The 17,691-nt window shown below is 38.2% G+C and overlaps 1 protein-coding gene across 2 annotated transcripts in view; it reads right to left on the reverse strand.

Annotated features, from left to right (window-relative positions):
• Positions 1 to 17,691, reverse strand: part of grin2aa (glutamate receptor, ionotropic, N-methyl D-aspartate 2A, a) — a 192,671-nt gene that overhangs the window by 84,076 nt on the left and 90,904 nt on the right. For both annotated transcript variants that reach the window (XM_055194172.2, XM_055194171.2), the window contains one exon: positions 1,262 to 1,854. In XM_055194172.2, the coding sequence (XP_055050147.1) occupies positions 1,262 to 1,854 (593 nt within the window). The remainder of the gene's footprint in view (positions 1 to 1,261; positions 1,855 to 17,691) is intronic.

The following is a 17,691-nucleotide window of genomic DNA, read 5'->3' on the forward strand; positions in this document are numbered from 1 at the left end:
TAGTTTTAAAAGACATAAACCACGTCACACGCTTGAACTGTCTACAACCCAAAAGAGACCCCAGTCAGGGCATAAGTCCACATCTCTGCTGGCTGTAGTGGGACCAGCCAAGCCTTGAACCATCTGTGCTGAGCGTATCAGCCTTAATGCATCCTAGACACCAGGGTGAATGTGTACACGGTCAAAAATAAAGCTACACAGCTGTCACTGGGGCAGTACCCTTTAGAAAAGGTCCTAATATGTACCATGTAGGTACAAATATGTATCTTTGAACTGCCAGTATGTACCTTTCAAGTACTAATTTGGGTACAAAGGTGTACCTTTTTGAAAGGGTACTGTCCCAGTGACAACTTTTGTACCTTTATATATGAGAGTGTATCACAGTGGCTCCACATCAAATGGGGCAGTTCACTGTGTCCCCTTCTCGTCTCCATACTGGCACATACTATGAAGGCATATGGGTGAGACAGACTCTTGACTGCATGCGGTGCACCGGATTTACACGGGAGCAAAAGGAGCAATGCACCCGGTCTCATCAAGAGCACTTTAAATTTGGAGTGCTCTCCAAATGCATTAGCATTAGCAATGACTCCATGTTGTTCTTCCCATTGGTGTTTGTCTCCCGCTCCGGCTCTCTCGTGCACTCACTGTGTGCATTGGAAAACATAACATATTAAAATCAGAGGAGCTCTCCCTGAAGTGCTGGAGAAGTGCACCAATAGCCACCTCTGGGTGTCTGAGTAGCTCTCTGCGCAACTTCAAAAAAAAAACTGGCTGCCCCGTTCCACATTCAACCATTAGATGCTCAAGCTGAGAAATATATAAGTGGAAAGTAACAATACATTTTGCATACGACAGACCCCACGGACCTCTCGGGTGCCTTTTTTCCTAGCCTCTCTATCCTTAGTTCCACTTGACTGACTGAGAACTGTTTTCACATAAACAGCACTCTTGTTTCTGCTTTCATTTTTTAACATCAAGAGCATGAATAGAGTAGACGAGGTTGAGACTGCAGTATACAGTACTGCAAATATACCGCAGTACAAAATATTATATAGAAAATTGTAGTACTCTGCCTAAATGACAATGTGTCACTATTCTGCGCAATTTCGCAGTTTAGGCCTTGAAGCGTAAAAGTTAATGGCCTTACATGTGAGAGTCATTAACACTATATGGTGAAATTTAATTAACATGAAAGTATGACATATTTTAGTTAATACAGGTAATATCCCATTAGGTCTGGCATTCATCTATTACTCACTTGTGTAGTGCACTGGGTGGCAACTTCGCCTTCTCAATTTGGCCATAGCAGCTGGTTTTGGCCTCTGGAATGTCCCCAAACTCTTCCAACATCGCTGCGGCCGCCGTGGTTATAATCCCAAGGCCATCTCGAACTCGTGCCTCAAGAGGATAGTCCCAGTCATCGTATGACACCGAGATCATTCCAGAAGGGAACGGATCTGGTGTGATGTCCGGGTTGCCTGTGGTCATGCTGGGCACGATCCAGATGTATCCAAAGCCGGTCAGACCCAGCGAGCGGGCCTCCTCCAGGACGAAAGCTGCTTCGTCTTTGGAGCAATACAAGAGGATCACTGGAGACTGCACCTTCTTCAGTTGGATCTGGGCCTTGGAGTCGCCATCCACAGCGTCCAGGGTGATGGTGTGCTGAAGGTCCCAACCGACAAAGCTGTTGTCAACCGTGGTCCTCAGAATGGTGATGAAATCCTGGTAACCGGGGAACTTGCTGGTCACTATTGAAAAGACGTGCCAGTCGTACTCTTCCATGATGTTAAGCATGAGCAGCGCCTCCTGTTGGATGGAGGCCCCAAACTGGAAGAATGTCGATTTTACGTCCTGTTAAACAAGCGGAGATATAAAAGACTTGAGTTAGAATTGCCAGACATGATAAATACAAGTTTCAGATATAAGCGTTTAAAAATACAATCCAGGTCACAAAGATAAAAGTTATTTAATAAATATTTGGAGCATCGTACCATGAACTCAATATTCCAAACTGACAGAGTTAACTCAATACAATATGATTCTTTATTAAAACACAATGAGACAAAATGGGAAAAGAGCTTTTCTGCTTCTTTTACTCCATTGAGATGAGTTTGATATGCGAAGCTCTGGCCTTCATGAACTCATTGTCTAATGGTAATGATGCACAGAGACACTTCTTTCTGCCTGAGTAGATTCAATACACTTCTGCTTTTAGAACCGTTCCCTCCGGTATCCCACAATCCCACAGCTGGACACAAAGGACGCAATCATTTTAAGATTCATACAAAATTTTATGAGTCAAGCTTTATGACTAAACCGTGGATGGGGAAAGTGGCGCCATGCTTTCATTAACCTTCTCAATCAAGAGGACAATGTTTTCCCAATCACCATTTCAATGTCAAACCAATTACAGTGAACTCTGAAATGAGAAATGAATGCTAATGAATAAAGACAGTGAGGCTTATTCCTCTGTGTTTATGTTGTTTATGAGATCATTTGGAGACAACAGCTACTGTACTGTATATGATGCCTAAATTGCTTCTACTCTGGAAGTTTGCTCTGTTTTGAAGCAAAGCAAACATGTTGTCTGCCTGCATATGTTGAGAGGAAAACGTGTCACTTTGTTGTTCTGCTATTTTTAGGAAGCTCTCCTTGACATCTCCAATTTTACACACACACGAGTGAAACAGAATCGACACTGACACTGCACAGTAAACACAGGCCAACTGAGGATAACACTTCACACGCACTCACATCCCAAATGAACACAAATCTCCTTTGACCAAAACCGTCATGCTTCTTTTCCACGGTCAGCCATCTGGCCCCCCCGACATTGCTTGGCCAACTTCAACATCATTAGACGTGTTATCAGATCCTCTCTCTGCTCTGTCGATTGGTTCATTTGATGCCAGCGCAATATAACACATTCATTAAATGGCTCTCCTGATAGCTGAAGTGGTTATCTCTGTATTGGTGACGGATGGTTAATAAAACACGGGGTCCACACTGGAGACATTTGATTGAGTGCTCTCCACAATAGATGCTTATTGGGCAACCGGCGAGCTGGTAATGAGAGTTTGTTGTGCACCTGAGATTGTGGAGTTTTAAGAAAAATCCCATTGTTTCATTCAGCTAAACCTAATGGCCCCAAGTTAAGTGTATAACCTTACTGTTAAAGGAATTGTTTAGGCAAAAATAAACATTCTGTCATTTACTCACTCGCATGTTTGTACAAATCTATATAAGTTTCTTTGTTCTGATGAACACAAAGGAAGATATTTGGAGGAATGTTTGTAACCAAACCGATCAGAGGCCCCATTGACTTACATAGTAGGAAACAAGAATACTATGGAAGTCAATGGGGCCTCGGATCGGTTTGGGTGAACTGTCTCTTTAGGGACTGCATCCAAAATTACAATCTATTCTATTCTATTTCTGTATCACTTTCCACAATTTTGCATTGCTGCCAAGCAGCTTTACAATAAATACATTTTGGTAAAGACAGTAGAGACATAAGGAAAAAAAAGAAAGTAATGAAAATATCTTTTTGTTATTTTTTCGTAAGATATTTATTAGCAGTACTTACTGTAAGTGTTTGGCGTTTTGAATATTAAATTAAAAAAATGTTTAGGATCATTTTAAAGTGACACTTTGTAGTTTTTCAACCTTCATGATATATCTTCGAGACCCTTGTGATGGTACATCGACTTAAAGCAACACTATGTAGTTTCCATGTAAAAATGACTTACAGCTCCCCCATGTGGTTGAAAAGCGCAACAGTGCCTGGTATCAGACACTCTTCTGCAGGTAGGGGGAGAGGCGGGGCTGTGTTGTCTACCCTCCACCGCCACTTTTAGAGTGTGCTTGTAGCAGCTAGGAGGCTGTTCAGGTTGCAGCAACAGTACAATTTGTCCAGTTAAAAGTTGTTCTAACACTGAAATAATTTTAGAGACACTATTTAAAGGTAAAAAATACATAATGTTGCTTTAAAATTGGTTAAATGACATGTCTACCATAGCCTGACGGGGTCTGTATTACTTTTACTCGTACTTCTAAACTTGGGGTTTCGGGTAGTAACTACAAAAACTACAAAAATCTGCTTAACGGCATACGTCACATCCTCCACTTCCTCAAACGTGAGAGCGCAACTATTTATTTTCCGGATGTTTTTGTCATGGCCGAAGCAGCAACTAAGAAAAAGAAAACCAAGGTTACCAGAAAGAGAAAACGGGAGCGTGACAGGATAAAAAGAAGGACGAGGATCAATTATATTGGGCCAGCGTTCGCTCGCTGTTGTGAACTAAAGAAGCAGGAGGGGTTTCTGACCGATGCTGACTTGGCCCTCATGCTTTTGTACTAGTAAGTAATATTATATTATAAAGTATAAGTCCTGTCTGGCGCCCGAACACTATTTTTTTACGTGAATTTTACTGGAGGCCACTTGGAGAGTTGACTTATATCATGTGACATTGTGGCGCCCTGGTGACGTCATGGACCTAGCACATGGGCGATACGGGTTTGATTCCCCTTTAAGCCAATATTTTTTTAATATAAACTTTAACCAAGCGACCACCTTTACAACTGGCTTCAAAACGTGAGCTATGCGATCTTTTGGCGTTTGAAATAAAATCAAACCCATGAAATTATTTTCATATGACATGCTGGAAGGCACACTTTGTGACCTAAAGAGTTGTCTTCTTTTCCTTTGCGACAGTGCTGCGGCGCTTGTGCCCTCTAGGGGCGCTAAACGTGAAAAATACATGTCTAGCACCCTCTAGTGGCCAAAGAGTTCCATGGTGTGCCTTTAAAAAATAAATATAATGCAATAAAGTATATATTTTATTTTTAAAACCCTACAGAAATAAAGCCCTAAGTCTCAAAGTTCTGATCCAAACAATGAGGTTTTTGTCACACTTTTAGTGCTTTTACTAGATGTCAACAGTTAGCTGCATAATCTTAATAAATTACTGTCACTGCATCATTATTAATGAAAAATATTTGTTTTGAAATATGAAAACAACATTATTAGAGCTTTCCAGTGATATATAGTTGGTCAAGATTTTTGAAGATTTATTATAGGATATTGGAATTATTAATATATAATAATCATATGTATTCCTACAAGGTAAATGCAAAATGACTGCCACTACTAAATTTCTATCATCAAATGACTTTGAAGTTTGAAAACTACATTCTTAGAGCTTTCCAACAATTTATAGTTTGTCAAGATTATTTTAGGTTTATATGATATTTAAAGGAACAGTATGTAAGAAATTTATATCAATTAATCATAAAATGGCCCTGATATGTCACTAGAATTTAAGAAATCATTTTCATTTCAAATACTTATATCACTGACAACAGTTGTCTGGCCAGGATATTGTCATTTAAAAAGTGACATTTGCAGCCCTCAAATGATGTTTATGTTGTCATTTTGTGTATTGGCCACCAGTTGTGTGATTGCAGTACCAGTTTTAGCCACAAGTTTTGTGATTGCAGTACCAGTTTTGGCCACAATCCTACATACTGTTCCTTTAATAATATCCTATTAAACCCCTCCTGTTGGCCAGTGATATTTTAGAAAATTACTCATACTATATTGTTATTTTTGCTAAATGGTGATGAAATATGAAAACCTTAATCTGAGAGCTTTCCAACGATATATAGACAGTTTCATCGTGTATTGTTGCAATTACGCATCTGGTTGAAACTTTACTTCTGGGTTCTGTTTGTTTAATGGTCTAACTTGTGGCTAAAATGAACTCGGGAACAAATACCTCGTCAAAAATAACAAATGGTTTGGGAAGACGGCGATCATGGGCCACCACTATGTAAAGGGAGATTTGTAGTTAACATTGTATACATTATAGTACACATTTTACACAGCAACATGTGTTATTTTTTATGAAATATGAATTAAGGTAATCTACTTGTTGTTTATTTTGCTTGTTATCAGAAATAAACTACTCAAAAATGACTTTGTTGTATTGATCCTTAGCGGAGTTTACCGGAAATTACGTTTGTTCTATGAAAGCTGTTTGTTTATGTTGTTACTGCTGAAACCTTCCATAGTTTGTCAAGATTAGTGCTGAAATTATTGTTTTAAATACAGTATGTAATGCCAAACGTCCCACCTGTGGGACAGTGACAGTTTCAACACTTATGTCATGTATGACGCCTTTATCTGGATTTCTAAATGCAGTGCAATTGTGTCCTGTGGCTCTGATCATATCCAATTCTCAGTAACTAAATAAAAATGGCTTCTGAGATAGCAGACAAGTAATGAAAATAAACTCACAAACGTCCATTTCTCATGCGATGACTCTGTTTTTTATTAGAAAATAAGTGTTGTTGTCATTCAATATTTGCTTGGTTATCTCTGAAACTAAAGCCTTTGTTCTACACATCATTAAACATGATGATATTGTGCCTTGGATGTCTCTCTGAAACCATCTCTCTTCATACACAAACATTTCCTGTTGTTAAGTCATTGAGAGTGCTGTGTCTGTGAGTCTACAGTATGTTTATGAGTCCACACATTTCTTTTCATATGATAGACAGCAAGACCATTCTCATTTATTTTCACTGCCTTACCTCAAAAAGAATTGAATTACTCCTTAAAGGTTATCTAATGTTATCTAAAAGTCCCGTCATTTGCTAATGGCAAATTTTTGAGCTGCATTTGTTAAACAAATTGTAAATTAGAGACGCAAATGGAGCAGATCATATTACATGTATGAAGATTAATCATCTTGAGTTGCACAGTTGTCCATCAACTCTTTTCATGTAGGTTTATGTGAACCTCATAATAATTGGTCTAGACTGTGCGGTAAATCTGTAGATGTGTAGGGTTGGTGCTCATTGACCTCATACTGCAGAAGAGGTCATAAAACAAGAGAGAAGGGGTAATTTTAGCATGTTAACAACGTGTTTACTTTCTACATCAGAGAACAGAGTGCAACCAATAATTACAGAGAGAGTGAGAGCATGAAAACACAAAGACTGGAGGATTGATCTGGCGCATGATGTTAAGGTTTTACACTCTAAAAAATGCTGGGTTATTTTCAATCTAGTGCTGGGTCAAAAAGGGAAAAACCCAGCCGCTGGGTTGAAAAAACCCAGCATTTTGGGTTAAAACAACCCGTCATAAGTTACATTACAAACCAATGTGCTGGGTTCGTCCCTTTTTGACCCAATAAGTGTATCTGCACAGTTTAATGTCTTTTCTCATGTGTGTGTGTAGCCATGTGGCTAAATATCTGGGTTTGTAACCAAAAGGTTGCAGGCCTTGACAATTACTTCACACACATACTACAAAAGTCACACATGTGTAGTGGTACACTATTGTGGTCAACTTAATCTCCTGGGAATTTGTACGTATTTTACGAGGTGGCTAATTCGTACCACCAGCCGTGGTAGAGGCATCAAGCGCGAGTGATTTCAACGTTAAGTCAATGTGAAAACGCGTTGATGTGCGTCTGGAGGTCTCGCGGGGCGAATGAGGCGTTTAGCGCGGCACGTTAGACGTGATTCCGCCTCATTCACGCGTCTAGTTCGCACGAATGCCACGAATTGAGAGTTGTCGCGGGAAACGCGCAAGTTAATTTTTTAAAATTTTGGTGGAAAAGCACGCCACGTTAACCAATCAGGAGCTTGCTCTAGTAGTGATGTGATTACAGGAAGTGAGTGGAAGCCACTCCCATGACGCAGAATTTCCGTGTGAATGACGCAGAATTTCTCGTTGACTTAAATCACACACGGCGCGAATGAAGAAAGTAAACTCAAAATGTTTAAGCGCCAAACTAGACGGGGTAGACGTTTGAAGACAGACTTTATGTTGGCTTGACAAAGCCTGGCCTAAAAGTTTAAAACTTTTCGACGAAGTTTGACAGAAGTTTAGTTTAGTAGGCTATCTGGCTGTTAGTATTTTTAAGTATGAAGCTTTTTAACATAAAGCTAGCCTGATTTAGCATAAAGCTAGCCTGACTTAGCATAAAGCTAGCCTGATTTAGCATGAAGCTAACACCCCAGTACAGTGACAGGGACACTATACTGTCAAAAAAGCACCGTCCTTCGGATGAGACGTTAAACCGAGGTCCTGACTCTCTGTGGTCATTAAAAATCCCAGGATGTCCTTCGAAAAAGAGTAGGGGTGTGCCCCGGCATCCTGGCCAAACTTGCCCATTGGTCTACTAATCATCCCAATTAGCCACTAATTGGCTATATCAGTCTGTCTCCTCTCTACTAATAAGCTGGTGTGTGGTGGGCGTTCTGGCGCAATATGGCTGCCGTCGCATCATCCAGGTGGATGCTGCACATTGGTGGTGGTTGAGGAGATTCCCACATTCATATGTAAAGCGCTTTGAGTACTGAGAAAAGCGCTATATAAATGTAACGAATTATTAACATGAAGCTAGCATGATTTAACATGAAGCTAGCATGATTTACCATGAAGTTGGCATGATTTAACATGAAAATAGCATGAAGCTAACATATTTTAGCATGATGCGGTTGGTGTAACCCATAGTAAGTCATGGAAACAATAAATAACTATGGTTCCTTACAACATTTCAGCATACATTTCTACAGAATTAAATTACTATACTAAAAATATATAATACAATTAGGGCTGTAAAAAGATTGTTCGCGATTAATCGCAAACAAAATAAAAGTTTGTTTTTGCATAATATATTTGTGTGTGTATTATGTGTAATTATTCTGTATATATAAATACACAAATACATGTATAAATTATTTATATATATATTTTTATACATTTATATATTAGAAAATATATCATGATATAAATAAATAGATAAAAATAAAAGATACAAATAAATAAAAATAAAAAAATATATATATTATATATGCAAAAACGAACTTTTATTTTGAATTTGATTAATCGTGTTTGATCTTTTGACAGCCCTAAACATATAAATATAATATAATATAATATAATATAATATAATATAATATAATATAATATAATATAATATAATATAATATAATATAATATAATATAATATAATATAATATAATATAATATATCTGACACTAATTTTTAATAACAAACTATGACTGTCAAATTAGGCTTATATAGATTTTGAGTTATTATCTGAATGTAATTTCACAGCGCAGCACAGAGAATGACATGAGAGGCATGTGTAATCAGCTTTAGAGGTGTGAGAAAAGATTTGTATGCATTGTCTGGAGCATAGCAACACAAGTGTTTAATATCCCAGCCGCTTTCCTGAGGATCTGCCTCGTCCCTGCATGTTACGGAGCTTTCATAACATTTACACTACATTAATGCATTTGGCAGACGCTTTTATCCAAAGCAACTTACATTGCATTATAAAGTATACATTTTTTCAGCATGTGTGTTCCTCGGGTTCCAACGCATGACCTTCTGCAGAAATAATGCATTGCTCTACTACTGAGTTATACAGGAGCAGCTCAGCAGGAGCTATTAACGGTATCTGCTGCCACTTATAACAAGATGCCATTGCTAGAGGGGAAAAAACACAATCCGGCTATATTGTTTTTCAGAAATAGGAGCTGTGCTGTATCATATTTCTGAGCAGATCTGAGCTTGAAAAATAAAACTAAATCTGGAGAGTAGATATATTTCTCCTAAGGCATCATTTAAGATCTTAAAGCCTTCTAAAGTTCTCGGATGACTTCTTTGTAGCTGACATCATGTTATGTGGTTTGATATTTATCGCTTCACGTGTCTTTCATCTCTTAAAGAGGCAGTTCACGAAACCAACAAATTCTGGAACTCGAACAAAGTTCCTTTCCTCCTGCTTCCAAAATCCATGTGGTCACCATTCACTATGTAGAAAGTGTGACTGAAAGATAACAAAGCTTTTTATTTAAAAAAAAATGTGATGTAAACAGATCTTTATGCCAAGAGGGCACTGCCGCATCAAAAGCTCCTCAATTTCTTCATGTACTTGCATTGTTTTCAATCTAAAAGCAGACGACAAACTTGACAGGCTGAATGTTTCTGAGGAAGCATAATACAATGAGTCACATCGAAAATCACATAAGAGTTTTCTTCGAGCCATACGGGGTGCTCTTTTGGCATCTCAGCAGTGTGAGATTTCAGACAGATTAAAAGCATTTATTGTAATTGTTTCTGAATCGAGCTAAGACACTCAGAGCACGGCATCCTGCATCACAAACATCAAGTGGCCTTCAAGTCCTATTTAATGGACCCCCATGCCTGTTTTATCAAATCACAGGGTCAGAACAAGAAGAAGAGATCTCATTTGAGCAATAAGAATGCATGCAAATATAAAGTATGCCATTTGTATCCCCACATCTCACAACACAATTAGCTTGATATTACCAAACAAATAGTTCACATAGTTACACATTCCCACCTTCACATTGTTAAACTGTCACTTTGTTGACTCTATAAATTGTCAGCTGTTTTTGATGGGGTGGTGGGACCCAAGGTGCTTCACAGCCCAGCTGCTAATGCCAATGTCTTTTATCATTTTTCACAGAGACAAGAGCTGCTTCACAAGCTCATTTTGAGTATGCCACAGCCCTCTCAGTAAATAAAGTTAAAGGGTTGAGCCAGAGGAAGAAAGACAGAGAAAAATGAAAGTTCAAGAGTGGAAACAAACAAGAAGATGAGAGATATTTTGAAGTGATTTAATGAATGATATTAAGCTGAAGATTGGGCCTCTGGGGGCCAGAAAGAGAGAGATTCATACATATTCAAATAGCGTCTCTTGGGTGCAATGTGGGACTTTTAGAAGGATCTCTTGACAGAAATGCAATATAATATACATTACTATTTTATTAGTGGTGTATAAAGACCGTACAAAACGAACTGTATTGTTTTTATTACCTTAGAATAAGACGTTTTTATCTACATACACCGTGGGTCCACTTACATGGAAGTCGCCATCATGTTTCTACAGTAGGCCCTAAACAGACAAACTGTCCTACAGAGTGCATTTCATCATTACGTTGTCTGAGACGACGGCATGTTTGTCCTGTGGTGGAAACCATAGTTTCACTATGTGTTTCGAAATTGAGCAGTGAGCTGTGGACCGAGCTGTTGGTTGCAATTCACAATCTCATTCACACTAGATGCCGTTAAAAGCACGCAATGGTCCTTTAAGTTATTTTTGGGGCCTCTTTTGTTTTTTATTGACAGACAGTGACGTACACAGAAGACAGGAAAGCATAGGGTGAAGAAAGGGATATGGGATGGGCAAAGGACACCTAGCCGAGACTTGAAATCGGAAAGCATGCCGAAACTCAATAACATTTAACAAACATCAGTCGTACACCACCAAGGTTGAACAAAACCAAATCAGAATCAATAGAATCATAAGAGCACGAAAAATGCAATTTAAACCACTGGGAAAACTGAAGCAAAAATCAGGTCATTCAGAAAAATAGTTTCCGGCAAAATGTCTCCACACTATGAAGATACACCAAATACTGGTTCAGTGATCACAGTCGAGCCTGATTTCACTGTTACTACGTTGTATTTACACGTAACTTTGAAAAACAAAGCATATTTTTGTACGTTTAAATAGATGTTAAAACGTACATTTGACAGACATTTAAACGTTGCATTATTACATTTTTACAGCTACTGTACAAAACGTAAAACATTTACGTATCTATCATACCATAAAGATTGCTGTATAATTTTCCTTTAACCATTTTAGCGATAATAACCCTACCCCAAACCTTATCCTAAAACCAAACCTTACCCGAAACCCAAACCCTTCTCATTCTTGCAACTCTGTACCACGAAATGATGTACCTATAGTCACGTAAATTTGTGATTCTTTTCCGTGACACTGTCACGTTTTTACGTGTCATTGTCACGTATTTGTTACTCAACTGTTTTGTTCTATTTTCAAACCATTGATGCTTCGGTTTAGGGTTAGATTAGGTGTTCGCGTTAGGATGTCACTTTAAGTATTGGTTTATACTATTTTTTCTTATTTATTTTTTATATTTTCAGATTTTTAAACCATTGTCGCCTGGCGTTAGGGTTAGAGTTGGGTTTGGGTAAGAATATCATTTTATGTAAATCTAACCCTAAACCGACACGACAATGGTAAGAAAATAGAAGAAAACAGTAGAGTAACCAATACGTGACAATGACACGTAAACAGAAATACGTGATACGGTCACGGAAAAACGAAAGAATCACAAATTTACGTGACTATAGGTACGTAATTTCGTGATACTGGGTTGCTTCATAAGATCGCGTTGCAGCGTCCAGCCAGAGAAAAATACAAACAATTATGGTTTCCGAAGGAAGAGAGGGTTTATGCTTTCTTTTAAATGTAATATTATTGTGTGTCAATTAAAGGAATATTCCATTTTCTTAAAAGAAAAATCCAGATAATTTACTCACCACCATGTCATCCAAAATGTTGATGTCTTTCTTTGTTCAGTTGAGAAGAAATTATGTTTTTTGATGAAAACATTGCAGGATTTTTCTAATTTTAATGGACTTTAATAGAGCCCAACACTTGACGTCAAGAGGTCACAGAGGACGAACGCGAAACTCCGCCCCAGTGTTTACAAGTGCGTTGAAAGAGGACTGTTCCTACGTTATTGTGTGTCAACTGATACTAATGAATGTCTTTGAGTCAGTTTATTGTTTAAAATAGTCCGCAAATTTGCGTTTTATATATGTAACACGTGACCTCCCTACGTCACTACGCATTTACGTTAGATCGGGCTGGACCGGACCTAGACGAAAAGTTGTTGTTCAAAAGAGCTTTTTTTTTCTTGTCAACAATGACAATCGTTTCGCTAGATAAGACCCTTATGCCTCGTTTGGGATTGTTTATAGACCTTTGAAACTCCGTTGAAAAAAACTGTTAAGTGTTGAGTTAAGTATTAAATGTTGGGCTCCACCAAAGTCCATTAAAATGAGAAAAATCCTGCAATGTTTTCCTCAAAAAACATAATTTCTTCTCGACTGAACAAAGAAATACATCAACACCTTGGATGACATGGTGGTGAGTAAATTATCTGGATTTTTCTTTTAAGAAAATGGAATATTCCTTTAAGGTTCTTTTGGGTATATCAAGGGAAATATGGGAAAAATAAAAAATTTCTCTGTGCTTTTACAGAGGTTGTGACTGTTTAACTATTTATACTTATCACTGACATTAACACTTACTTTTTCTCTTTAAATGTCTGTTTATTTATTTATTTTGGATCTATTTGTTTATATTGCATAAGAGTTGCTTTTGTATTCTATTTGAAGTAAAATTCATGTAACAATGTTTTAAAGATCTGTTGTGAACTGATTGTATTTCTGGAAAACACATTGTACATTTATCCTGCTAATTTTGAAACATGTCAAAAAATAATATAATAAATATAATATTATCAACAACAATTTGATATTATTAGATTTGGTTTAGATTTTGGTTTAAATTTGGTTTATCTGTATGAACACAACAGACGTCTATTTGAGGTGCTTTTTTATGGTTGCCTTAGGCTTATACTACTGCCAAAATTGCCATAACATTATTATTGCCACAATATTAGGCTTAATATTGCCAAAACAATCATGCAAATGCAGTACTTTGAAAATTGAAACAGAGAGAGTGTGTGAGAGAGAGAGAGATCCCTACACTGCGTAAAATTACATGCAGAAGTTATTTAACATTGTCTCGGTTTTTCTACTTCATCTTTCTTTTTACTTGTATTTCTTGCTTTGTTTATTTTATAATTCTCTCTTACTCTCTTTCTCCCTCTGCTGTCCCTCCTAAGCCCACCTTATCAGCACGTGTGATTGATGAAAAAGGAGAACGTGTGCAGAGATTCAATTATACTGAAATGATGTTGCCACACACATAGAGAGAGAGAAAGTGTACCCCATTGAAATGCCACTCAGCAAAGTACAATTAGCTCTCCTGTGAACAAAACACGTGATTATTCTTTTTTAGATCACGTCTGGAGAACTCACGATAAAAAGGTGTCACAACTGGGAGAGAGGCATTATTTATTATCCTTCTGGAACGGATTCTTTTAAATATTTAATGAGATTCTTCCACGATGCTTGAGAGAAGAAAGGAAGACACAGAGAACGTGGGGAGGTGTAATGAAGAAGTTGTATAAACCCCTGGATGCTGCGATCTGATCAAGTACTACACCAGCATCTTGTGATGCGTCTATTACATAACAGTCAAGAAAGTTTCTTTTTTTAAAAACGAGAGCGATTCATGTGTCCTATAGTCAGATGTGACAGAAAGCTGTCTTAAACAATACGATACCATTTACTTCACACAGTACAAGTGAGAGACTATCAATCACATTACCACAGAGAAATCAGCAGACATCTGACAAACCTTAAATGTTCTCCTTTCCAGCGCAAGTCTCACACTGTATGTCAATTTTGCCAAGACAGAAAAGGTTGCAAACAAAGGTCACAGGTTTTAGTATAAAGTCAAATATTTTCGTCATCTAAGATGTGTATGATATTAACAGTGGCTTTTAAGATGTCCAAAAGTATTTTAGAAGAAACCGACATCTGCAGAAGCTTCTGAACTGCATTAAACATGCTGCTAGCAGATACAGTCAAAGGAGATTGACAATGAAAACACAATTTTACATTTTTTACTTGTCATAAAAATATGTTCCTGTAGGCCTCCTGAAAGAGCATTGCGTTAGCAGTGTAAAGGTTATGGGTTGCCAGGGAATACACATGCTGATAAGAAAATGTATCGCTTGAATGCACTGTAAGTAGGGCCCTATAATTTCCGCGATCACGGAATCGCGGACGGAATCGCGGAATTGGCTAATTAACACGGAATCTAGTATTAACGCGGAATTTTGCGGAATTTTACATATTTTGAATCAAATTATGTTTTTGTGTGGGAGACGAACGTATTTCTGGGGGAAATGCAGACCGGGGGAAGTAAATCTGGGCGACACGCCCCCTCCCGTCGTTTCAGACCTCCTCCAAAACACTGAAACCATGGCGAAGCGGCTCTCCACGACTCTGCTTTCGTCAGTGAAAAAATTAAGAAATTCGACGCTAAGCACTTAGTTCCGAGCAGGTCTCACATGACTTTTATGTGACCGGAGAACTGTTATTTTGGAAGTTTTGTCAACACTCTGTTCACGGTGAGCGCAAAGATACATGCACTCTCTCATCCATGTCTGTCTCACTGTACCTCTCACGGTCACTCGCTCACGCATCTGTCCGCAGTGCGAACACAAATCCTCATGTATTTGTTCAGTTTTATGCATTTCAAGCGAGCTGAGGAGGCAAACTAACTATCCCTCGCATTGAAAATATAATCATCTGCATCATGGCGCCGCTCTCTGTCTCTCTTTCGCTCACACGTGCAAAGAGCTGCGTGATCACGCTGTCCTAAGTCAGATCACTATCCTGTGTATGTTTGTAAAGTTATATGCATTTCAAGCGATTGTGTATAAAATATGGATCGCGTTCCGCTGGATTGATGTGTTTAAGGCACTTCTGAAGGCACCACTGCGTTGACACCTTGTTGTAGCCTCCTGCAACAACACTAAAAAACAATGCATTGAATTGAGTTGTGTGTGTGCGCGCGCGCGCGTGCGTGTGTATGTGCGTGTGTAAATGCATCTTTTATAGTCATTAAGTAATCCTGTTATCCAGTTTTTCCCCCAAATCAATTACATTTTAATCATTAACATTAAAGGCACACTCTTTTTATGACTAAAATAAAAGTAAAGGGTAAAAAATATAATTGCCAAAAATTAAAACGGATAAAACGGAATTTGCAAAAATTAAAACGGAGAAAACGGAATTTGGGAAAAAATAAAACGGAATTTGGGAAAAAATAAAACGGATTTTATTGGGCCCTATGTAAGTGACTTTGGATGTTTGCTAAATGCATACATGTAAACATGTCAACCTCTGAATAAAACGTGAATAATCACTCGTTACAACCGAGGTATGCAGCAAAGCATTTGTGAAGCCACAACACGCACAACCTTGAGGAGGATGGGCTACAACAGCAGAAGACCCCACCAGGTACCACTCATCTCCACTACAAATAGGAAAAAGAGGCTACAATTTGCACAAGCTCACCAAAATTGGACAGTTGAAGACTGGAAATATGTTGCCTGGTCTGATGAGTCTCGATTTCTGTTAAGACATTCAGATGGTAGAGTCAGAATTTGGCGTAAACAGAATGAGAACATAGATCCATGATGCCTTGTTACCACTGTGGAGGCTGGTGGTGTAATGGTGTGGGGGATGTTTTCTTTAGGCCCCTTAGTGTCAGTTGGACATCGATTAAATGCCACGGCCTACCTGAGCATTGTTTCTGACCATGTCCATCCCTTTATGAACACACATATATATATATATATATATATATATATATATAAATGTGTGACAACTAGCCCCAGTCTCCATACTGTACTTTACTTCAAAGGTAATGCAACAAGCGGTGAATAAACACTGTGGTGCAGACGGCTTGAGTTTGTTCATCTGCATGCTCACCAAGTTGTCTTTTTGTTTTGGCTGTTGTGTTCTTCTGTCAGGACTTTTTAACAAGCAACAAAACCCCACAGGGGCAAGCTGACAAAGCCAGATAAAGTTTCTCACAGCAGACATTCTCGCTCTCTCGCTCTCTCTCTCTCTCTCTCTCTCTCTCTCTCTCTCTCTCTCTCTCAGCACTGCCCTAACTCTCATCAGAAAACTCCTCAGGACTTTCCCTTCAGTGTGTTTTATGTTTACATCATCAGATTACTAATCACATTACAAGTGCTGTCATTCTGAGGAGAGCTGCATGTTTACACTCTGCTTGACTTGTTTGTTTGGTCTTAGATGTCACGATCCGTGACACGGCCCGTCCAGGAAGATGATGATCTGCAAACCATACAGAAGGTCAAAAAACGCTGGTAGTCATCAGATGTGGCAGGGTACGTAACCGGAACCATGCATTTTCTTTTCTGGTATGATGAGTCAACGCAAAGCACTGCATGCTGGAAAAGCAACATCAATATCTAGAGCTTTAATGAATGACTCATTTTAAATGCATTCAATCGTAAGATTTCAGAAGACACTTAAGACTTAAGTGACGTTTTGGAAGAATAGTTGTGCTTGGGAGATGCAATGCATTATGAGATTGGCATTTAATCACTTCCAGAAACAGCCAAATAATTAACATTACAGAAATGAACGATGATGCAGGATACAAAAATCCATTCGCTTTACATCAATTGTCTTGTGATATTGTATTTTAAATTTTTCTTGAGCTTGCATTAATTTGTTGAGGAGACACATACAGTGCCAGGGATCCAAGAGTCTCAGACTGGAGTCAATAAAACTTAATTTGCCAACTTGGATAATGAACTTGTTTTAAAAGTACATGGTATTACTGAATAGATTATAATGAACAAACTATATATTGTAAAAATGTATAGGATCCTATATTTACCTCATATTTTAACATGACAAGACTTAAACTTAATACTTGCCTTACTGTAATCCTAACCTTTCAAGACTTGCAGTGGCGACTCGTGACTGTTCATCCGAGGGGCGCAAATTCAAAATAAGTGTTCGGAGTGTCGTGTGTGTTGCACACGCGTCAAAACCGTTTATGATAAAAGAGACACGTTCACAAAATACACGCAAGACACTACATTAACAGTAAATTCTGATTATGTATTAGATTATGCGAGTAT

This window comes from Misgurnus anguillicaudatus, chromosome 19 (assembly GCF_027580225.2).
Source record: "Misgurnus anguillicaudatus chromosome 19, ASM2758022v2, whole genome shotgun sequence".
In the NCBI taxonomy this organism is placed as follows: domain Eukaryota; kingdom Metazoa; phylum Chordata; class Actinopteri; order Cypriniformes; family Cobitidae; genus Misgurnus; species Misgurnus anguillicaudatus.